Raw genomic sequence first — 24,721 nt, 5'->3', positions numbered from 1 at the left:
AGTAGATATAATGGGAACAATAATACTTAGGTTCACTTACATGAGAGCGATAGTAGGAAAAACAGTTGTTAAATTAATTTAAATAAAAGGGTTTAGTATGTCTTTAGTCTTAGAGCTCAGCTTATATTGTATAAGAATACCATAAAATGTTATATCTGGTGTGAAATAGAGTAGATATGCGAGTAAGGATCAGTTTTTTTGTGTGATGTCTTTCGAATAATAAAAATTTACTTTTTGAAAACTGTTATATAAAAAAAATTATAAAAACTATTAGAAAAATTACCATATTTTCTGCTTTTTCTGTGTTTGTCTGTGCAAGAGTGAAGATCATAATTTGATCCTTTCTTTGGGTCTCAGATGGTCCTCCAAGGACTCTTCTAGCAGCTTTTCTGTAAACCTTTCTTATTCTCCGTCTCGCCTCCTGCTCCTCTTGTTTCACCTGCTAAAACAGCTCTTTTCTCACACACCCGGCTTTCATAGGACGGCCTTCCCAGTCTCCTTGCGTCTCACTCTTGTTGACACAGAGTGACTCTTTCAATGTGTTGTCTCCACTCGTCTGTGTGGTTGTGCTGCTGTTGCAGAGTTAATTTGTCAGTTTCCCCCTGTAAATATCCGCACACACCTCTCCATCTAGGGCCTCTGCAGGTGAGGCTCCATTCTTCTATTATGCTGACTCTCCATCCTCCATCTTCTCTGGCCTTTTTTTAGTTTCACCATTTTTCTCTCCCTCCCCCAATCCTTTATCGATCAGCTGAAAGGTATTTTTTTTTTTGTCTCTGAATGTGACAATTTTCCACATTTAGAAAGTGTTTGATTTAGTCACAGAGTTTTTTCTCCAGCGTGTGTAGGAGGCTGCGTTTTATTAGACCGATGGTTTGCCTGAGCGAGCACAGATCTCATCTCTTCATACAGACCTCTAGTTTCCCATCATCACGCAAACTGTAAAACGCACTCGTGACAAAACACTCTTCAGGCTATTATATGGCGACTCTCGCTTATGTTTTCTTCACAGCTCCTCGGCAAAGAACCCACATATATAAAAAACACAAAAAAGCGATTTTCAGTGTCACACTAAATATAAGAAACTGTGTCTTTATTTCTGTTATGTGGAGGAACACGCCTACTGCTCAGCTAATTTGGCTGTTAACGCAAACCAGAATAATTCTGGAAACTCTATTTTAAATTGCTTTAATTATTTCACAGATGGGAGCTGGACATTTTCCCATTCACCGTTTTCTTCCTTTGTAGTTTTGTTTAATTGGCTCCTGAAATATTCTGAGAAAAGCCCAGCATTTCATGCCAACAAGGGGTCAGTTCATACCTGCCAAAATGTGTTGATGCTGTGAACTTTGGGTGCTTTTTTCCCAGTACATATTATCTTGAAGCAGGTGGTTGCTTGGAGACATTTTGCTGTAATTAGAGCTCATCATCTCCCGCTTTCTTAGGGTTAATACACAGTTTTCAAAAATAAAACGCATTTGAAATAGAAAAAAATATCATATGAGATCTGATTATTTTGAGGACAAATTTATTAGGGTTTGTGAAAAATACATGGAGCCACATCTAGACATTAAAGCAATGTTAAACAATCCAATTACATCAAAGCAAAATTAAATCATCGACCCACATCGTCTTCTTCAACACAGTAAACAGGTGATCTGTTGTAATCATTTTTATAATTTAAAAGAATGCTTTTTGGGATCTGAGAACTAAAATTATGTCTGAGTTGTTTTGTGAGTTGATATCAATGTCTCAATGATGGGGCTATAGCATCGCATGAATTGCAGACTTGTGAGTTTAATTGAAAATAAATTGTTATCTTTAGTTCATGTAGAAACCGAGCTGCAGGAAATGATGAATCAATATGAAATGTTTTAAGTTAAAGTGGTGTGAAACGGAAGGTGGGAATGAAATGACAACCCTGAGTTACAATCGGCACACAGGCGAATTGATCAGAAACCTCTAAATGCAGGTCAATGTGTGCAATAGTGAATAAACAAGGATAATATTTCCTTTTTTAATATGAATTTTGTATGATAACGCCATGCAACAAAGCTATGATCGAGTTGGCATAACTTTAAAGTTGTTAGCATGGCAGCATTTTTGGGACTCTGAAAACAGTAAACTATATGGGACCACTATAGGACCCTACAACCAACAGTTAACATTAGTAGCATCAATATGGCCTAACCCCGCATCATAAACTCTATTTCACTGTACTTTATTATAACACAGATTAGGAAAGTAAGTCATTTTATTTGTATAATTGGATTGATCTGGTTATATTTTTATTTTTGAAAATGATAACTGTTATTTTATGAAAAAAATAAACGTTATGCTCCCATTGTGAGAGATCAAAGAAAATTACATTTAGTTTTGTTTTCTTATTATTTTTTCCAGAAAAAAAAAAGAAAAAACAAGGATTAAAGAGAAAGATTTAGGGGGAATGGTTTTCTTTTATGTTTTAAACACTAAATGATTAAATTGAAAGTCCTTCTGTTTGGATGTGTGGAAGTTTACCACAAAGTGTTGACATGTTTTTCTCTATGGTTAGCTCCCTCTGAGTCTGACTCCTTTTTAATTAACATTCAACCTTTCTCTTTTGTCTGACCCTCAACAGAAAACCGTGGACTGCATGACAACCATGTCCGTCCCCTCCACACTGGTCAAATGCCTCTACCTGTTCTTTGACCTTCCCCATATGACCGACGCCCCTCCAGGCCCCACCCCTCCACCGCCACCACCCCCACCCAACCAGGAGAAGACTCCAGGCCAGGCCCACACTCAGCCTGAGCTGCCACTGGCGGACCGCCGGGCTCTGCTGCAGAAAGTCTTTGTCCAGGTAGAAAAAAACTAAAACATTTTTTTACAACCACTTTTTTTTTTTTTCTTCAGCAATCAGTTAATCTCTTTCATCATAACCATCAAGGCCCAAAAACGTGCAAGCAGACTTTTAGAACAGAAATTTGTTAGAGCCTAATTGGCCCGGTGTTTGTATTTTTCTCGTTTGTAGAAAATGCTTACGCTCTTTGGTCTAAAGGAAAAAAATCAAAATAAGATCCACTTAAATGTGGCAAATAACTAACCTGAGAAGAAGCAACTTGCAGATCTTTTTAGCTCATGTTATTGCTGATTTAAAGTGTTTTGGAGATCAATGATGCCAGCTGCAGGAGGAAACTTTCCTCATGATGAAAGATGTTCCCACTCTTGGAAAGGGTAGAACATTTCCAATTAGATTCCATTCTGCTTCAACAGATCCTTGTGAAGCTCTGCACCTTTGTGTCTCCGGCGGAGGAGCTGGCCCAGAAGGACGACCTGCAGCTGCTGTTCAGTGCCATCACCTCCTGGTGCCCGCCTCACAACCTGCCCTGGAGGAGGAGTGCAGGCGAGGTGCTAAGCACCATCTCCCGACACGGACTCAGCGTCAATGTGGTCAAATACATACATGGTAGGACATTTATGATGCTCAAATAAAAGCAACCCAGAAATGTTGCTCTGACCCAGCTGCAGCTCATGCTGCTATTTATTGGCTAGGAAAAAAAGCACTGATCGTCATCGGTTCAGCTCATTAGACCAGAATCCTTCCAAACCTGGAGACCTCATCCCTCTTTCAAAGCTGACTCTCTATCTGCTAGCAGGGTTGTAGTGCATGCATTCAGCTACCTGTAACACTCAGGGAGAATGAATGACAGCATCTGAAGGGCGCAGGGTTCATGTTTTCTTAGCGCTTTTCTTGCGTGTTTGCCCTTATAAGGATGTGTTTAAAAAAACAGTGTCAGCAGCTGTTAAGCTTATTTAAAGTCAATGTATCGGCCTAATTTCTGTGCCATTTAAAACATGTCGGTGTAACAAGCATTGAGGGAAGGGAACCTAGATGTCAAAGGGTTGATAAGCTCATAAAGAATGAGTGTAGCAGACTGAATGTCAGCATACTGAGACAAATTTTAACATAGCCTCTCACTACGCTGTAATACAGGGTGACAGAGAACCTTGGCTTGGTGGAAAAGTGACGTATACTCCTACATGTAAACAACAGCATAGCAGCAGAAACCCTTTTATTATTCCTGCTTCTTCTCATCCATCAGTGCATTGCTAGAAGAAGGATTTGTTGCCAGTGCATGATGTTGTTCAGTCCGTTGTAAAAGTCTAGGGGTGAAAGAAAATCGGGCTGAACGTAGGTGGGATTTTTCTCACTTTTACCGACCCCTGGATTGATCCTTGGACTATGAAGGAGCCCAAAACAGGAGGGTAGATGGATTAAATACACTATACACCTTAGAAATAGTAAGTGTGCAAAATGTAATTATTAAGTATAGCTGTAATATAACAACATTAATAGACTGTAAAGAGGAATAAAGATCAATATATTTGCTGAAATCTAAAATATTACAAATTAAAACACATAGTCAGAAAAAAAGTTTTAAAAGTAGAGAAAATAAAATAATTATTTGCAATAAAATAGCAATTGATAATGAATTATTAAAGTTGAGTTTTTCTTTTAAACTCAGCAACACAGCTGTTCTCCTTTAGGCTTTAGGGAGGTTGCTCCAAAGATGGTCATAATGAAAACCGACTCTTCACCCTGTTTCAGCTCAGTTTAAAAACCAACAGGAAACCTGAGGCTTTTGAAAGATAAAAGCAAATCCATGAAAAAGGTAGAAGTAGTAAAAAATACTCATGTGACTTTCTTGAAAAGGAATTTCCAGCTTCTTTTTTCTTACATGAAGGCAGGTAGAAAAAAAAAAAACTTTCTGTGAAATCATGATGAAAGCTAACAGGCAGTATGTTTTTTGTAACTTTCATGTTTTCCTCCCAACTTCTCCACCCTCCATCTCTTTCCAGAGAAGGAATGTCTGTCCACATGTGTCCAAAACATGCAGCAGTCTGACGATCTCTCCCCGCTGGAGATCGTTGAGATGTTTGCCGGCCTGTCATGCTTCCTCAAAGACTCCAGCGACGTATCGCAGACGTTGTTGGATGATTTCAGAATGTGCCAGGGCTACGCCTTCCTCTGCGACCTCATGCTCAGGTACAGCCTCCAAACCCTTGTTTTTTTTGTTTTTTTTTATTAGTTGTTCACACATTTACTCAAATTGCCCAAACCCCAAAACAAACAAAAATTGTTCTCTTTCCAGACTAGAACAGGCTAAAGAGGATGAATCTAAAGATGCACTAAAGGACCTGGTGAACTTGGTCACTTGTCTGTGTACGTATGGTGTGACGGAGCTGAAACCTGCGGGCCTCACAACCGGAGCCCCTTTCCTGCTGCCAGGATTCATTCTGCCTCAGCCGTCTGGGAAAGGTATGCTACCAGAACATACAAGGATTTCTAGACAAAGTTTCTCCGATCCTAGTTTTATGCTTTTATCTCAATGTACAGTAAGGAAAATAAGTATTTGAATACCCAGGTATTTTTCAAGTTCTCCTACTTAGAATTCATGGAGGGGTCTGAAATTGACATTGATGGTGCATGTCCACTGTTACAGACAAAATCTAAAAAAAATTAATTTAAGAAATCACAATGTATGATTTTTTTACTATTTGTTTAATACAGCTGACAAAATCAACATTTATATTTGGTACAGTAGCCTTTGTTGCAATTACAGAGGTCAAACATTTCTTGTAGTTTTTCACCAGGTTTGCACACAGTGCAGGAGGGATTTTGGCCCACTCTTTCACACAGATCTTCTCTAGATCAGTCAGGTTCTGAGTTTGAACTCCCAAAGATTCTCTTTTGGGTTTAGGTCTGCAGACTGGCCACGCCAGAACCTTGATATTCTTCTTCCAGAGCCATTCCTTGGTTATCCTGGCTGTGTGTTTCGGGTCATTGTCATGTTGGAAGACCCAGCCTCAACCCATCTTCAATGCTCTAAGGGAAGGAGGTTGTTCCCCAAAATCTGTCAGGACATGGCCCCATTCATCCTCTCCTTAATACACTGTACTTGCCCTGTCCCATGTGCGGAAAAATACCCCCAAAACACGGTGCAACCACCCCCATGCTTCACAATAGGGACTCATCATTCTTCTTCCTCCAAGCATGGTTTGTGGAATTATGACCAAAAAGTTCTAATTTGGTCTCATTTGACCACATGACTTTCTCCCACGACTCCTCTAGATCATCCAAATGGTCATTGACAAACTTAAGACGGGCCTTGACATGGGCTGGTTTAAGCAGGGGAACCTTCTGTGCCTTAGTGTATTACCAACAGTAACCTTGGAAACAGTGGTCCTAGCTCTTTTCAGGTGTCTGGTCTTGGCCAAATTAGTAGTTGGATTCTCACTGATTGTATGGGGTGGACAGGTGTCTTTATGCAGCTAACAACCTCAAACAGGTGCATCTAATTTAGGATAATAAGTGGAGTGGAGGTGGACATTTTGAAGTCATTTTTTTTTAAGATTATATCTTGTCTGCAGTGAACATACACCTGGAATGACAATTTCAGATACCTCTGTGATTGTGGTAAGTGGGAGAACTTGCGATATAACAGGGTGTTCAAAAATTATTTTCCTGACTGTAGATATACTTGTTCTAACACTTTTAATTTAACTGTTTTTCTTTAGGGTACTGTTATATAAACAAATGTAGGCAATAAAAAAAAGCAGCACAGGCATATAAGTGGTTTTATTGATAGTCACAAGACTGATCTTTGATCAGATGATGGGCATCAGAATGATTCTCTACCTGAGTTAAAGAAACTAAGACTCAATGGAATCATGTAGAGATGGGTACTGCTGCTGTTTATGGATTGAAAATGTCTTAAATTGGAAGGCAAATAAGCCTCTTTTTTTGTTGCCATGACCAGCATGACTGGGAACAAAAACAGTTTCCGAACAGCACACGCCTTAAGTCTACAATCAAAGGGCACAGAGCAGAAAATATCTTTTCGAGAGTGCAAATCCAGCTCATCAGCAAAATATAAGGTGATTTTATTTTATCCTTGATGCACTCACAAAGAGAAGAGGTAAAATCCATGTCCAAATTTCAGAGCATCTCCCAGAAGCGACTCTGCAAGAGGTTATTGGTTTCACTGAAAAGCCACAGCTCACACAAAACTCGAAGAGCAACTAAATACAAATAGCTTAAATTCCAGTCTCTTCTAGTGGAAATGAGGGACACCTCTGTTACCAGCAGATTGCAGACATGAACATGGGGACAATTCACACCAAGTCACCTAAAGCCTGTGGATAAAAAAAAAAAAATCTCTCAAATAGAGAATTTACCCAGTCAGAACTGAATGTTCTTTCAGAGGCTCTCAGTTTTTTGCAGTAACCACTAAGCAACTTCCAGTAACAGAACTGATTACTGCCACTATCAGCCATCAGAAATAACAACATGGCAGAGGGAAAAGTGGAAAAACTTTGGTTGAAAGTTACAGCTGCATACTCTAGTGCAAAATTGCCCATTTCCAACATTATCAAACAGGAAATCCTGGGGCTTACCTCTCAAGGTATAGATAACAATATCAGCATTTTGCCAGCAGACAGAGGTAGATGCACAGGGGTACTCAACACAACTGACTTAAATGAGAAAATAATGACTTACATGACTGACTTACATGAGATAATTTACATATGGATAGTAAAGGCCGATTTATGCTTCTGACGCATAGCCTCTGCTACTGTCAAATCTGTGTCTGTACGCGACCGCGCTCCCCGCGCAGAGGCTCTGCAACAGTCGTTGCGCACCTCAGAATATCCTGACTACGCGTCGGTCGGTCGCAAAGCTGCACAAACCTCAAGCGGAAGTGCGCAGACAAAAATCAGCTGTGATTGGTCCTTGGTATGCCTTTCCAGCTGTCTATGTGGCCTTACATCTCGATTCAGTGTCGGTGCTCGCCATTTTTAAAAACCTAGGAACAACTACAATGGACAACTACGACGAATGGTTAATCAGTCTTTATGCCAATTCCATTAACAGAACCTGTTCCTCTTCAATGTTTAGCAATGCTAGATCCATCTCCGTGACATGTTGCAGACGCGCCATTGTTGTTTTGGAAGATAATTCACTCCTGCCGGCGCCACCAAAGTTCCGGTGACCATCCAATGAAGTTCTCGTGAGTTCTAGAATTGAATCCCCCTTGCGCTTTGGTGGGAAACTGCTGTGCATCCCTAGAAATTCCAGACCGACGGTGCAGAAGCATACCAGCAAAACTGGTTCGTGGTCACATTCAAACGACACTGGATGTGTGCGGTTGCAGAAGTATAATCAGGCCTTAATACTTAAAGAAGCCCTGAAAAGGGACCCAGCTAACATCTATACAAATAAAGTAACAGAATACCTCAAAAAACTGGAACGAGAGAAAGCCACCAGTTTCTCTCTGTACTGTAAACTGTACTCAGGTTCACACCTATATGGTCTCCCAAAAACGCCTAGAAAAGGTCCCACTCATGCTCATTGTCAGCAGTATTAACTCCGTGTCACACAATATCACAAAACACATGGCAGCAAGTTTGGCTCCATTGGTTGGAAACACTTCCACACCACATACAAAACTCCACAGGCTTTATTTCTGAAGTCCAGCATTTGAGACATACTCAATGTGAAACCATGGTTTCTTTGGATGTAATCTCTCTCTTCTCCTGCATTCCCACATCAGAGGCAGTAAACACAGACAGGACACAACTGGAACACAATGAAACCCTAAAAGACAGGACCACTTTAACACCTAACCAGTTTTGTGACCTGTTGGACCTCTGCCAATCAACCCCATACTTCAAATACAGTGATAACTTTTACGACAGAAACATGAGTATATCATGGGCTCCCCAGTTTCACCCATAGTTGCCGATATCTTTGTGGAGGAGGCAGAGAGCAGAGCACTCAGCACATACAAGGGGACACAACCTTCTCACTTGTTCAGATACATGGATGAAACCTGGGTCAAAATCCAAAACCAAGAACTTGAGGCATTTCACAATCACATCAACTCAGTGGATGTAAACATCAAGTACACCAGAGAAAATGCCAAGAACAACATGTTGCCCTTTCTAGACTGTGATGTGCACATTGAGGAAAATGAAAGTCTTAATACTGAGGTTTACACATACCAACCATTACCTTCATTTTGACTTGCATCATCTGCTGGAACATACAATTTCTGTGATCACAACTCTGAGTTACAGGGCTTACAATATTCTCTAAATGACAGATGAGAAACGAAAGGATCAAAAACATGTTAGGAAATCACTTGAAGCATTGTGACATTGCATGAAACCCAGAGGAGAAAACAGAGAGTTGCAAAAACAATGCAGTTCCATATGTCAGAAATTTCTGAGAAACTCAGAAGGATTTTCTCCAAACACAACATACCAGTAAATGTCAACCCAACAACAGACTCAGACAAAAACTGGTTCATCCTCAAGACTGAACACCCAAACCTAAGCTGAGCAGCGTTGTTTTTGTGATCCATTGCAGTGAGGACTGTACAGCCTCCTACATTGGAGAAACCAAACAACAACTTCATAAACGAATGGCACAGCATAGGAGAGCCAGTAGCTCTGGGCAGGATTCAACTATACACTTGCACATCAAGAACAAAGGAAACAACTTTGAAGGCCAAAGTGTTCATATTTTGGACAGGGAGGACAGATGGCTTGAAAGAAGGGTCAAGGAGGCCATCTTTGTGAAAAGAGAAAAGCTTTTACTGAACATAGGAGAAGGATTCTGGTTTCAGCTTTGAAGCATTTACAATTTAGTCATGGAATTCCCAAGAAGTTACATGAGCACTCCCATTAGATTTCAAAAGACCAATAACAGTCCATGCCCAACAAAAGGCTCCAACAATCCAGAAGAACAAAATGTGGCTATTTGATTTGTATCCAACTTGGAATGAGTGCAGGATGAACCTCCATGCTGCTTAAGTACCTCAGCGCTCTTGGCTCTGGTGCGAGCCAACAGAATAGACAAAGACTCCTGGGTAGATGTCGAAACGTCTTCAAAAACTGAGCGAAGGTCCGGTTGCCTTCCAATTTAAGCCTGTTTGTTGTTGCCATGTAGCCTGACGTAGTCCGACTCAATTCTAGTCAGAATATGAGTCTGATACTGCTCCATAGAGCTGTGATTATGGGGCGTGTTTCGAATGAACCAGGAAAAAAAATGCCTCTGCACTCAATTGGATAGACCTACAACCAATAAGAGCAACGGAGTGCGTGACGTATGTTAAGCGAGGCATAGTTGTTGTCCACAAAAATCAAAGCGTGCAATTGCACGCCTATAATAAGAAGATGAGACTTGATCGCGTTTCTCTGTTCCTCTTTTAAAATTAATTTGCTGTCGATATCTTCTAGAACAGACCTAATAGCAGAATCTACTCACCTAAACTCTCCAGCGGCAGCCATTGGTCACGTGGTTGATTACTTGACTGTTGGTCATCTGTCCATCATCGTATAAAGCCCGCCCTGACAATTTGATTGGATCGCCTGACAGTGGGCGATAATACTCGCGCTACTATGGAGCAGAGCCAGACCGAACTTCCCAGACCTCAAAATTTGTGGGCGGGACTAAGTTCGGAATGGCACCCAGGCTAGTTGCCATGACCCTGATGACTGAGAATTTACACAGGCATGTCTGCAAATCGTCTGCTTTCAGGAACTACATAAGTCAGTGTCTGTTTCCCTTAAAAAATGTTTCTGTTTAGAACGGTCATTCATTATTAACTAGCAGAGACCGTATTGCATAGAGTAGGCTTGAGACAATAAGAGCCAAATGGCTCAATAAAAGCAAAGTTTGTAACTTTAATTTAATCAAATAAAAAACAAACAGCGCTCCTTTTTATTTACCATTTTAAATTTTTTTTAATCATTGGAAAAAAGCTTCAGTTCATCTTCCAGCAGGCTGCCAACTTCTCTTAACCCTAGACGTCCAAGTTCAGATAAAGGTTTAAAAAGGATAAATCCACGAGCTTTTATGGGCCATTTTTCAGGTTAATTAAAGTGTTTACTGTCAGATGTTCAAGTTACCTGTACACTGCAATTCTTACCTTGTTGTCCACATCAAATGCTGTAATGAAAGTCTAAATCAAATACATGTAGATATTAAAAAAAAAGGTACAAGCAAGCAATATGATAGAGATAAAAAGCTTCAGATCTACATAAACTTGAACATTGTGCAGGCAGAGGAGTTAACATTTGTGCAACTGATGTATTATATACATGCGGAAATTGTGCCTGGAGTAATGCAGATGTGCGAACATAGGGGTGTGGTTATGGAAGCCAATGCCCATCATGGCAGTAGCTCAGCAGCAGAGTTTGTCTTCTCAGCTCTTATTACTGTAACCATATGGAATCATTTTCTCTGCTCTAAATGTTTTTCACACTTATAACTCTCTGATAAACCCATACTCTCCCTGGCGACAATCTTCAGAGACAGCGCTGCTGAGCTGCAGAGCGATTATTGTGCAGCAGGCTTTGTTCACCAATGTTAAAGCTTTACCTGATCTGACATGATGGATTTGACATCTGTTGACATCTCTCCATGTGGAAGAGAGACACGTATTCTCTATTGTTTGTCAGTTGGATCTTTTACCCTTCTGGAAAGAAATCTGTCAAAGTGTGACCTGTAGCAGTGGGGGACCATGGAGTCTGATTGTTGGGTTGATCCGTGGCCTCTTCCCCATACATATGTAATCCTGGAAAGATGATGATGAAGATAGAAGCATCAGGTCCAGTACTAAGATATTTGCTGTTACTCAGCAGTTTGGTTTCTCCCAATAGTGAACAAGTTTTTCATCAGGGTTGAGTTGTATTAAGCTAAATATTCCCCTGAGAGTTAAACATTGTTTTTATGTTGTATGTACATGCGTCAATGAATTGATCTGGGTTTGTTTTTGGGTTGTAGTTGAAGAGCCTGTGGGCAAGAAATATGCTTTTATTTCTGCAAAGTCCAAAGTGAAGACATTCATGTCCCTTTTCCATCCATCCTAATTAGATATTCCCTTTTTTTCAGGGTTTTAGACTTATTAGTTAAAGCGCCAACTTACAGAAAATTCTTCTTGCATTTCCCTCCTGCTTTTATCTCCCTGCCTGATCTTAATCTGGAAATGACTTTGATGCTTGGCTGATCCCAGTAAGCTCAACCTGTTCGGCAGACACCATGCTGCTCGTCACACTGCTGAGCCCCTCTGAATGCAAATAAGAACTCCTGAACATAAACTTCTTAACCTTTTGTGTGGTCTGCTCTTGGTTGGTTTTACAGAAAAGGCTTCTTTATAGCTTTAAGATAAGATAATTCTATGTTACCATAAAGGCAGTAGTTCTACTAATTTACACTGAGGTGTCAGATTTTTGCTTTGTGTTGTCTTTGAGGACTTTTCCACTAACTGGTGATGACACAGTCAAACACCGATCCTCTGTCTGCAGAGGATGCTTCAATTGACCTGGCCGAAAAAAAATTTTGATTTAAAGATTTAGCTTTTTTTTTATGTTTCTTTGGCCTCTCTGACCAAATGTAGGCATAAAGAGACTTTAAAGATGGGTTCTAGAGCTCATGATTAGTTGTTTTATCCTTGACATAGATATGATTGTTTATTATGATTGTTCATTATTATGGTGCAGAACATCAGTTTTCCTCATGCAAAAGAAAAAAATAGTTATCCAGAAAAAGTGGTGAGAGTGTTTAAGATAAATTCCAAAACCTGAATGTTTATCCTCACAGTGTGGTTTTTGTGCTGTGTCTGATGATAGCCACTACAGGAGGTCTTATAAATTTCCTCCAGCCTGTAGCGCTCTGTGCAAATGATTTGAAAGGTCTCAAATATCCTGCTTAGGTCTTTGTTTCTCTAAGGCAATTGTGTTTTTTGTTGCAGAGGTTGCTGGTTTCTGATATTTTTCCTCGAATAAACTTTTTTCCCAACTAAATAGTTGCCCTTGTTGTCCGCAGGTCACACAGTTCGAAATATCCAGGCCTTTTCCGTGCTCCAGAACGCCTTCCTCAGGGCCAAAACAAGCCGTCTGGCCTGCATGTTACTGGACGCCATCGGGAACATTTATGCGGCCGAGCCGGCCAACTACTTCATCCTGGAGTCCCAGCACACCCTGTCACAGTTCGCGGAGCGTGTGGCCAAGCTCCCAGAGGCACAGGCCAAGTACTTTGAACTCCTGGAGTTTGTTGTCTTCAGCCTGAACTACGTGCCGTGTAAGGAGCTCTTCAGCGTTTGCGTGCTGCTGAAATCGAGCACGTCGCTCCCCTGCAGCATCACCGCCGTGAGAACGCTGCTGAAGCTGGCCAGGCATGACCCTGTGTTCAGCGACGTGCTGCGGGAGGTCGGCCTGCTGGAGGTAATGGTCAACCTGCTACACAAGTACGCTGCCTTGCTCAAGGACCCAGCTTCTGAACACCAGCCCCAAAACAATGACCAAGGTGAGAAGAATCGGTTCACAGAGATCATAAGGTTTTTGATTTATTGTTTGAATGAACCCAGAAAACTCAGCAGCATTTCATAACACAACAAAAAACAAAAAAACTTTTGCAAAAACATTGCAATTCCATATTTCTCAGGAATTTCTGAGAAACTCAGAAGGATTTTCTCCAAACAAAAAACATATTGGTGAATTTCAGATCTAACAACACACACAGACAAAAACTAGTTCATCCTAAAGACAGTTTTTGATTAATTCTGTTTGATTAATTCTGTTTGAATGAACCAAGAAAATTCAGCAGCATTTCGTAAAACAACAAAAAACAAAAATACATTTCATTTAAATGTGTTTATTACTTTTTCAGTCTAGACCAAGGATTTATTTCCTGTTTCTTTATTTGCAACAGTTCAGATTAATTTGAAGCTTAAGTTTGAATGAAAAGTGGAAAAGATTGTAATAAAACAACACGCCAAAAAGTACAAACTCCTATTTTCATATACATTAAAAAAGGAGAGTTTTGATCATAGACTTGCTTTTTAAAAAGATCTGAAACTGTATCAGCTGTGAAAGTTTTTATCCAACTGTTTGTTTTTTTGGCCCATTTTCAAGCTTCCAATAAGAAAATAACCCAATGAGAAAATCAGAACCAACATCTTCTCTTATTTCTCTTGGATTCCGTTTTTTTTCCCTTCTTCTTATCACTTGATCTGTTACTATTTCTTTTCACTGCTATGCTGGAAAACGCTACCTTCTTTCATCCCATTACTTCATTGGTGATCTTGCGATCTTTTCAATGCTGAAGTTTACTTACAAATAAAGCAACTACTTTATTCCTGTGTGAACTGCAGAAGTAAAATATAATAAGCACCATAATAAGCACCATATCTATTGGTGATGCTCTACGTATCAAAATACCATTCAAAATGTATTGCGATATATTAACAAAGATGATATATTTTGATTTTTTTTTTTTTTTATAGTAACATAGTTTTGGAAAACCTCACAAGATCTTTTTTATATCTTGCTGCAGAGAGTGCAGTGCAGCTAAATAATAGACTTTTGGATGATGTGCTGCCAACTAGTGGCTGGAGGGTAAGGAGTTATATAAAAGTAAGACCATGAAATGGATGATTGCCTATAAATGTTATTTTTTTATGTGTAAGATCCATTTGGATAAGGGGTGCTAATATTGATTATTTTGCAAATCGATAAATCTGTTGATGATTTTTATTTTGTTTAATCGATTAATAATCGAATAAGAAAAGGTTCCTTAAAGAAGCCTTTTTCTGAAATTAAACCAGGTGGAAATAAAACTTTTCAACTTTATCAGTTCTGGGTAGAGCATATTGATGGACGAAAATGTTTTTTTCTTTTAACCTCTTACACCCTAAGGGGGTATAAATAAATTTCTGCCTGACAAAAACACACAAAAGTAAATCACTTATAGCCTCACAGCTATTAGATTTAAGAAGAAACTTTTGGTACGTCTGTAAAGGTAAGATGTCATAGAATGGTTTTCTGGTGTCAGCACCATTGTAGCTTTGACCCTGCCTGAAATATTAGGGACAAAATACAAAATATTTTGCACTTTTTGAACCTCGCCAAAATTTTCTTTGAAATAAACATTACAAAACGCTACCAAAATATTATTTATAGCACGAAAAAGTAGTACAGACTTTTAAATCTAAATGTTGTGTAAAAATATACCAAATTTGGACTCAATCAGATGAATCATATTTATTTTAGAATGGTATTAGTGAGAAATTTCTTAGGCGGAGAGGCCATTTTGGCACATTTATTCATAAATGTCACCAAACTGTGCCAAATGTTGTTTTTTACATCAATACTGGGGGTTTGTTAAAATTACGAGGTCATGTAGCAGCTGGACCCACCGGTGGGTCCGCAGGGTTCTAGGGGTTAAATGCAAAATGTTTACATTTTTTTTTTTACGATTTTGGCATTATTACTGCTCTAAGTGGCTTGCTCTGTCAGCTAAAGACACGATTAGAGTCTCTATACTCGAGTTAATAATTAAATAATGACTAAATTAGTTGATGATTATTTCATTAATCGATTAATCCCATTAATTGTTTCAGCCCTAATTTGGATCTTAATACAAAAGTCAACTTATGAAATATCGCAGTATTTTAATGAATAAATTTTTTTTTCTTACACAACTAAACTTTAGGACTCTGCAAATGTAAATCTGAAATGACCAACCTCTCTGAACACAATCCCCATGGTGAAACATGGTGTCGGTGGCATCATGATGTGGGGGTGCTTTCCTCCAGGGACAGAGAAGCTAGGAACATTGCCCTTTCTCTTTGTTTATCAAAGTCTTAAAGCGTTGCTTCCTATTTTTAGATTAGCGGGTTTATAAACAGGAATTAGCAGAAAAAAAGAGTCTTAGTAGCGAAATAAAACATCTCTATCAAACAGATTTATGCCAATTATGTAAAAATTATGTAAAAAATTATGTTCTAGATTTAAAAAAATCCAAACAGATTGTTTGGAATTGGCTGAATTACACTAAAAGTGCAGTTAACTTTGTGCCTTTGTCAGACAGAACTTAATTTTATTAGACTGTATCTTCAGGGAAAACCACAGAATTTTTAATGTGTGGGTTATTTCCATCTGTTTATGGTGTTTGGCTGTTTTCTTTCTCCACTTAGCTGATAGTAAAAACCACCCCATAGCGGAGGAGCAGAAGCAGTTGGCCTGGCTGGTGATGGAAACTCTGACTGTGCTCCTGCAGGGCTCCAACACCACCAACACTAATGCAGGTAAACACACTAACACCCTGCAAACACACATGCAGAATCTTTCTCAGTGGTCATAGAAAAAAAGGATTTAGACTCCAGGCAGAGGGTGTATATTCAAATCTCCGGAACTAGCATGTCATGTTCACAATCCCCCTGAAAAGACCCTAAAAACAGGGATGCAGAAAATCTACAAAATGTTAATCTGAAAAGCTAGTATCATTCAGACCTCCTGTGTTTGCTTGTGTGTGGGACTCGGTGAGTCACAGAAATAACCATCCAGCAGCTCGGCTCTCTGCGACCCTCTTAATGAATGTTTGTCATCATTGACGTGGGAGATATTTGCAGCTTCTTCACTCTGATTACATTTGCATCACGCAGCTGCAGCTTTTAGCTGGCGCTCTGACGAGGACAAATGTTTGACAGTTCAAGAATTTCATTCCTCATCCTGCATTTAAAAAAATCTAAGGTCATGCCTGTAGGAAACAATCTGATTTACAGCCATAGAAATGGAAGCAGCTTTATAGACTAACCTCGAGAATGGAAGGCTGCTTTTATCAGTAAATCTAATCAAACATTAACTGCAGAAAAAATTGTTTGTGAACAGCTAAAAATGAAAATAGGATTCTGGCTGATTTGATTTAATAAACATTAATTCTACTGCTGTTTGTTTCAACTCTTGGCATATTTCTGTAACTCAGCCGTTTTGCCTTTTTGCTAAAACTCGACATCCTGGTTCACACGTTTTGCTTTGAATTTATTCAGAAGCAGCCACATTGTGCCAAAAGCACTGACTTTTAAATCCTGACTGTTTTTTAAACTAAACAATAATTTGGACTAAAAAAGTGTAGCTGTGCTCTAAAGCCAGTGTTAGCCTCACAGAGAGCTTCAATCAGTTAAGCTAACTTATCTATATCTCGATTATGTAATTTCACATAATGTGGCGAAAACTACAGAAAGCAGGTTGTTGCATTATGTTGACCTCTTTTTTTTTTTTTTCCTCCTTCTCTCTCTCACTCCCTTACAGCGCTGTTCAGAGAGTTCGGTGGCGCCCGCTGCGTCCACAACATCGTGAAGTACCGTCAATGTCGGGAACACGCCTTGCTCATCATCCAGCAGCTGGTGTTGTCCCCCAGTGGTGATGATGACATGGGAACGCTGCTAGGCCTCATGCACTCGGCGCCACCCAGCGAGCTGCAGCTCAAGACCGATATACTGAGGGTAACGACACAAACCTACCTTCTCTGTAGACCATTTACAGGAATGTTTGTTAGGATGCATTGACACTATTTAAATGGACAGCTACTAAATTATTTCTAATGCTCAATGCAAAAATTACAACTTTCTTAAAAGTTCCTTAAAAGGTACCTATATTGCTATACATAAAAAAAATTATGCCCTGATGATGATTTCAAGGCTTTGTAAGTTTCTGATTCTCTGATTCCCAACAATTAGCTGTATTTCCATTGCAAATGTGCGCAAAAGAATGTTAATATTTTGCTGAATTTGAAAATGCTAAATTTTGCAGTTGCAGATTTCCAATTATAACAAATACAGTTAGAATTGCCTGTTCAATACATTTGATAATGCAGTAACTCTGAAAGCAACATGGCAGCGGTGGATGTAAACACACATGTATCTACATGTATAGTGGGCACCAACATTCTCCAAATTGTTCTGGTCATCTTTTAAAAGAAGCTTTTAAAAAAAGCTTTTCTATTGCAGATATGTAAAAAATATGACAACTTCAATATGACTGAAAAACCGCCTAACCGAACCATAAAACCTTTTTGTCGAGAAACGTGAGTTTCTTTTTCTTCTGAAATTGCAGTATTTCCATTTAGCACATTTATTTTTGCAATGACAATTTACACAATTTCATAATTTATGGAGATGCACCTAACTGGATTAACTGAAGAGACACCTGTTATTGTTTGTGTATAATCAAAATATGTGATAAAACATCAAGAAGAGAAATCTGGACCTCAACTGGTCAGGATTAACTTGGGTACCAGTTGCTTGATCCATATATAAACATCACAGAAATTTCCTTCATGCCTTTCAGGAAAGAGAACAAGGTTTGCTGTCACACAGTTGAAGTGTGTTTTGTTGCAAAACATGTAAATCTACTGCAGAAGAAAAGGAAATGACCCTGCAAAGAAACTGTTAGAAGCTGTGAAGACATTATCAGAACACACCCTGAAATGTGACCTCCTTCGACTTGGGCTGAAAGGCCACTCAGCAAGAAGAAGCCATTGCTCCCAAACACACAAATCCAGATTAAAGTTTTCAAATATACTTAAAGGGACAAAGAGACACACATTTGGAGCTGATTCTTTGTTCTGCTGAAACTAAAATTGAAGCATTTCAATGTAAAATATTAGTTAGGATTAAAGGGTCTTCCGAATGGACAGCTAATTTTAGCATATTACCAAGTTATTTACCAAGTGACTTAAGGACATCAATGTTCTGGAATGGTCATCAAAAAAGGCCTGATGTCTCATAGAAAATCTGAAATTAAGTTGAAATTAGAGCAAACATATGAGAACCCCTCAAAACACGCAACTGAAGGCATACAGTTTAAAGAGCAGGACTACATGAACACTGAAGTAATGCATTTGTACCTTGGACTTTCTCTTGCTGGCTTTTAGCTAATAGTAATTGTTTAGATAGGGGCATTTAAATCTGGAAAGGTTTTTATTCTTATTTAATATCAGATAATAGGGGGAAAAAATAATTTCTGTTTATTATTTAAATGCATTTTGGTAGTTTTATACTTTTGCTTGTTTTACCTTTAATTGTTTGACTGTTTTACATATTTAATTACCATGCAGCCACAGGGAATAGAGCAAACTAAAGTCTACATCTACACAAACTCGTCAGTAATTCTAGCAGGAACCTTGAAACAAGAAAGCGAGTGATTTCAAAAATCAATATGCATTTGTAGCACAGTACACAGTAATTGCTTCAAAGCAGGATCTCTCAGAGTTAGGTGCACATAAAAGCTGAAACAGTACACACTCTTCCGCACACTCCCAGCCAGGATGAGAGGCCAGCTCATTTTCTCAGGCATAATTGCATTTTTAAACTCCTTCCCCCCAGATGAAGTGAATCTCATGCCTTCTGAGGGCTTCGCTCGGATTAGCTCGTCAGCATTTTTTTTTTCTTTTTTCATTTCACTAATCACTGATTTTAATTATCAGCATAAAGCTCCTATCCTGTTTAAGTCCATGAAAATATGCTCTTTTCTGTAACACTAAAATAATTCAGATAAATCTTTGGCTTAGCCTTGTGAAAGTCATCATTTCACTTTTTACATGTGAGGGAAAATCTATCAAGGATGCGTTGCATTAATCTGTCCACGCTTCCTCGGTGCTTGTGGAAATCGAAGCCTCACTCAGTGGCTTTATCAGTGCAGCCTGGTGGTGATTTACCAGCATGGAGTTGGGAGGAAGCGAACCTCTGCGACATCCTATGATTGGTTTCATAAAACTTTTTGCTGACTCTGGCTGTATTTTTTAATGTAGCGGGAAACAGCTGGCTCAGTGACGCAACACATCACCATTTTACTTCTTCTTTGCTCTTATGGGTCTCTGCTATCCCATTTATATTATTAGGAGGAATAAAGCTGTAGCAGGCATTCATTGTGGGCCACTTAGGCCACATTGAGGCTGTTGGTTGATAAGAACTTATTTGACTATGTATTAAATATTAACAAATGCAAAAATTATTGCTTATTTAAAATCAGAATATATTAAACAGTAGACATTTTATCCTAAAGGAAGTTTTTACAATGTGACCACCAAACGTGATCTTTCCTGTCTTTAGGCTTTGTTGGCCGTGTTGCGTGAGAGTCACCGCACTCGGACGGTGTTCCGCAAAGTGGGCGGCTTCGTCTACGTCACCTCCCTCCTGGTGGCCATGGAGCGCTCGCTCTGCCAGCCTCCTCGTCACGGCTGGGAACGTGTCAACCAGAACCAAGTTTTCGAGCTCCTGCTCACGGTTTTCTGCACGCTCACGGCGGCCATGCGCTACGAGCCGGCCAACTCCAACTTCTTCCGCACGGAGATCCAGTACGAGAAGCTGGCCGATGCTGTGAGGTAATCCTGACCAGTCTGCCTTCATGTATGAGTTATACTTGCACATTTATCAGGGTTCGTACGGGTGCTGGAAATCCTTGAAAATGCTTGAATTTTGACGTTGTGTTTTCGAGGTTTGAAAAGTGCTTATATTTTGGTTGAAATGCTTGAAAATGCTTGAAATTGTAACCATTTCTTTCGCAACAAATACCTATCTAACTGAATCGTGTGTTTATTAAATGGAGAAATAAAATGTTGGAGAGCCCGAAAATGAAACCTGCTCGCTTATGTGTGACTGGGATATGTCTATTTCAATATGAGACTCCGCCCCCTTGAAACAACTACGGCACCATGCCGGGAGGTTGTTGTTTCAATGAACGTTGGCTGGAAGATGAAATATACAAATTATGGATTAAACGGGGACAAACCCCACGAGTTGCCTCTTGTAAAGTCTGCAAAAAAGATGTGCAGCACACAGAAGCAAACGTGTGGCCAATCAGAAAGCCTTGCTGAGGAAAAAAAAAAACCCCACACACAACAGTTTAGCAAGTACAGTCTCAATCCTTTAACAAATACCTTTTATTATGCTAGTTTTTTCATTCTGCATCCCCATTGCTTCTTCCTTGTTGGCCATGTCTGTTTACTCTGATATATCCGTAACTTTATTTTATCACTATAAGTGGGGTCTTTTTATATTTTTTTTAAATGCTCAACACTATGGATATAAAAAAACATGGTGGCTAATTAAAATAAAAAGTAATTTTGTCAACATTAAAACTCCCCATTTTCATTCTCAACACAGATGTCCTTTCTCAACAGAATCCCAGATACTAAGTGTGTAAATAGATAATGTATAGAATATAACACAATTAGAAAATATCTGAAGCTTATCTGACGTTTTATGTGCAAATAATCCAGAAATCTGAAACTAACAATAGCAAAAATATTTAAGTGCTGGTGTTTAGTAGCGAGTATCATTTGTATAATTTGATCAATATATTTATGTAACTGTATATAAATAGCTGAACTATTTCTGAGAAATAATTTAAATCCGATAAATGGTATCTTCTCAGCAGTATTCCTCTTTTCTTGGCACAAATGAAACTCTCTTTCTGCGGAAATTGTTAGTCTGATTATGCTTTTAAATCAGGGGGCTAAGAAAATGCTAACACTCATAGTTATGTTTATTGTTTTTAGAAAGTTTTAGAAGTGTTTTTTTCCAAAAAGCTTTTTTCCCCTCATAAATATAGCTAGACTTTGCTTAATTTCTAACATACAAAGATCCATCTTAGATGATTAGTAAAGTAGGGCAGACTCCAATGGCTCCTTTTTTTATTTAACACCTAAATCTTTCCTTTGAGCCCTCTAAAATGATTAATCATAAACTTTTTTTTCTCTTTTCGTTTTATCCTCCAGGCTGCTGGGTTGCTTTTCTGACACGAAGAAGCTGGGCCCCACAGGAGTGTTCCCGTCCAACGCTCAGCCATTCCAGAGGCTGCTGGAGGACGAGGCTTCCTCAGGAAGCTGCTCCGGAGACAGCGTCTGTCCAACCCTGAAACACTGCAGCAAGCTTTTCATATACCTGTACAAGATGGCCACCGACTCTTTCGACAGGTGGGTGACATATGAAAGCCCTCATACTGCACCCTGAGAGGTTCAAATTGGAATGATCCAACATTAAGTTCAGATATTCTGTTTGTTAGACTTGGAGACCAGCTTGGATGTTGCTTGTTGTGAAGCCATTTGGTTGTGTAGAGAAAATGTTCTCAAAGTCTGTTGAGCTTACTGTTGATTTTTATTCATTTGGTCTGCTGAGTTCCTCTGGGTCAGAGACGGCTCATACCACACAACTGCCTGCCTCTCATGCAAATAAAGGAGAGGCCATGTGACAGAGGGCGGTTAGCTGAGCAATGAACAGGACTGCTGATGTTTCTGATGCATTAGATCACAGGGTTTATCTGATTATTCAACATGGCCGGTGATTTATCTGTTCTGCTGCCAGCTTTGTGCTTCGACAGATGCTATTACAGTTCATAGCAATTCTACTGAGAAATGATAATGTTATTTAATTTGGCTCAAATAGTATTGTTCCAATTTGAAATGTTAGCAATCTCAGAGTGCTAAAGGAGAGAATATATCTATTTACTTACAGTTTAATTGAATAACATTCAATCTAATGCTAATAATGAGTCCTATAATTAGCTGTGTTGAGTCTGCAGAGCTTTTGGTTGACTTTTTTAATTAATTGTTGCCTCAACCAATGTCATTTGATGCACATTAAAGTTCCTATCAGTAATGGGAAAACAGAGGAAGGCTTTGAAGTGGAAATCATCTGAACAGCTCAGGGTATCTGCTGTAAAAGGGATCTTTAGGTTCACATTCTCCAGTTTCTTTACAGGTTTTTCTGCTGTTTTTCCCCCCTCCATTCTCCACAGAGATCTTTATCTGAACTCTGTCAGTCATGAAGCTCCTAGTAGTTTAGAGTGAAGCGTACTCTGGACAGGGATGCCAAAAGGGTCACTGCTTTGAACCTTTTCGTTTTGGTGCGAGATAAGCTGGCAAGCTAGACAATTTAAAAAGGGTAAACAAAACGAAGCTCATGTGTTTATTCTGACAAATGGAGGAGAAGCTGTTGAACTGAAATGCTTTCTCTCCACTGGAACCTCTTCCCTGTCATTTCAACAATCGTTACATAAAAAGCCATGAGCAGATCTAAGTGCATGTTCTCCGAACCGGAACTTTGATCTAGTTTTCTCTGTAGTCTTTCCACTAACAACTTCTTTCCTTTTTTTCCTCTCTTTCTCTTTTCTCCTCCTAACATCTGGTGCTGACCGGCTGATCATCCTCGGTCTGGGCTACCTGCACGGCTGCACATAAATATGTGTGTGTGGGCTATGAATGAACCCTATGCTCTGTGTATGTGTGTGTGTCACCTGTTTCATTGTTTGCGGGCATGTGCTGTCATGCAGTCGTGCAGAGCAGGTGCCTCCCTGCCTGACTCATGAAACCTCGCTGCCCTCCCCGTGGGGCACGCCTGCGCTCGCCAGAAAGAGGTAGCTACAGCTTTCTGCCTTCTTTCCTCACCCTCATCCCTTCCTCTCCATTTTCTTTCTGTCGACGCTCAGAGCACACCGTTGTCCCTCTGGGCTTTGAGAATTTAATGAATCCTCTCTCTTCAATAGTTATACAGATAACGATCTGTTACTGCATTAGAGTAGAATAATTTGTTTAGTATTTATTCTATGTTATATACCCTCTTGACATTTATTGAAACCTCATCTTAAAATGTTTCTTGTTAAGTCTAAACTAATGATATACCATTTATTTAATAACAGTATCAATATAACAACATAAATAATTTGACCAACATGGTTGATGCTGCTGCCTTTGGCTTTTCTTATAACATTAATTAAATTTACTTTTACTATTTTAATTAGATTTTTTGTCTTCAAAACCTTTTTTTTTTTAAGTAAACATCACAATCTGTATCTTTGTGACTTTTTATTTTCCATAGACTGCTATGCTATTTGATTTATTATATGTTTTTGTGTATTTTCACTCAATGTGTGCTAACCATTAACCCTAACCTCACGGCACTCATTAGGAAGTCTGTTAAAACACTTTGAAATAAATATGGCGGCTCCTTAAGTCACAATATACGACGGTCATAGAATATGGTGTAACATCGTGCTAAGGTTAGCTCAGTGTTATACTAGCGTCATCTTAGCATACGCTAGATACATCGGGAATTTTTTGTATATGTATAACAGGAAGTGTCATGAGCAAATATAGTAAAAACAAGTAATTAAAAACAAAACAAAATCAATACAGTAAATAGAAAATCTGTACAAACAGCCAGGGGTCACTTACATCCTTGTATTCTGGACATACATTATGTTCCTATATTATATATTAACATAATATGGGACCTTTGAGGCCTGGTCTTAGCCGATTGTTTGAATGTTCAATCCCTTTATGATGTCATAAGGGGAAACAGGCTGTCTGTAGCAGCCCATCTTTCAAGTTACAGCCTTCCGAGCTCCTAGTTGTTATCTTTGCAAACTCTGACTGGTTGTCATGATTGCTTGTTGCAGGGACTTGGCCTTTGTGAGAACAGGGGTATGGAAAGCCAAAACAGCTCATCCAGAGAGCAAAAAAAAGCTCTGTGGGTGTCATTGATAATATTTTTTACTTTCAAATGTAGCAAAATACGGGACCTTAACTGATCCTGTACATCTTTTTTTTCGGTCCCAAATGTTTAAAACATACAAAACACTTTGGCTTGATCAAGATGAAAACCTGCTTTGTGGTATAACTATATTTTAAATGAAATTCAGAAGCTAAGGAAATATTTTTATTAGGGATACAATATCTGTTTATTGCAATTTCATTTATTACAATTTAATTTATTACTAAACAGCTAGGAGCAAAATGGAATAATTTTTTCTGGCAGCGTTAACTGAGGTTTGACAAAAATGACATATCTTAGAAATAAAATATAAAAATCATATTTTAACAGCATTTTAG

The 24,721-nt window shown here is 39.0% G+C and overlaps 1 protein-coding gene across 6 annotated transcripts in view; it reads left to right on the top strand.

Moving 5' to 3' along the window:
• The window catches only part of wdfy3 (WD repeat and FYVE domain containing 3), a 139,613-nt gene that overhangs the window by 40,106 nt on the left and 74,786 nt on the right, over window positions 1–24,721 (top strand). For 5 of the 6 annotated variants that reach the window (XM_038288124.1, XM_038288121.1, XM_038288122.1 and 2 more), the window contains exons 5-14: window positions 2,621–2,842; window positions 3,256–3,448; window positions 4,843–5,029; window positions 5,136–5,302; window positions 12,878–13,357; window positions 16,029–16,139; window positions 17,143–17,336; window positions 19,944–20,215; window positions 21,611–21,808; window positions 23,164–23,247. In XM_038288124.1, coding sequence (XP_038144052.1) covers window positions 2,621–2,842; window positions 3,256–3,448; window positions 4,843–5,029; window positions 5,136–5,302; window positions 12,878–13,357; window positions 16,029–16,139; window positions 17,143–17,336; window positions 19,944–20,215; window positions 21,611–21,808; window positions 23,164–23,247 — 2,108 coding nt within the window. The remainder of the gene's footprint in view (window positions 1–2,620; window positions 2,843–3,255; window positions 3,449–4,842; window positions 5,030–5,135; window positions 5,303–12,877; window positions 13,358–16,028; window positions 16,140–17,142; window positions 17,337–19,943; window positions 20,216–21,610; window positions 21,809–23,163; window positions 23,248–24,721) is intronic. The other variant, XM_038288125.1, reaches the window with a different exon arrangement.

The sequence above is a fragment of the Cyprinodon tularosa genome, unplaced genomic scaffold, assembly GCF_016077235.1.
Source record: "Cyprinodon tularosa strain WSP-4 unplaced genomic scaffold, ASM1607723v1 ctg249, whole genome shotgun sequence".
In the NCBI taxonomy this organism is placed as follows: domain Eukaryota; kingdom Metazoa; phylum Chordata; class Actinopteri; order Cyprinodontiformes; family Cyprinodontidae; genus Cyprinodon; species Cyprinodon tularosa.
Note: the sequence above shows the minus strand (reverse complement) of the source record. Positions and strands in the feature narration are given on the sequence as shown.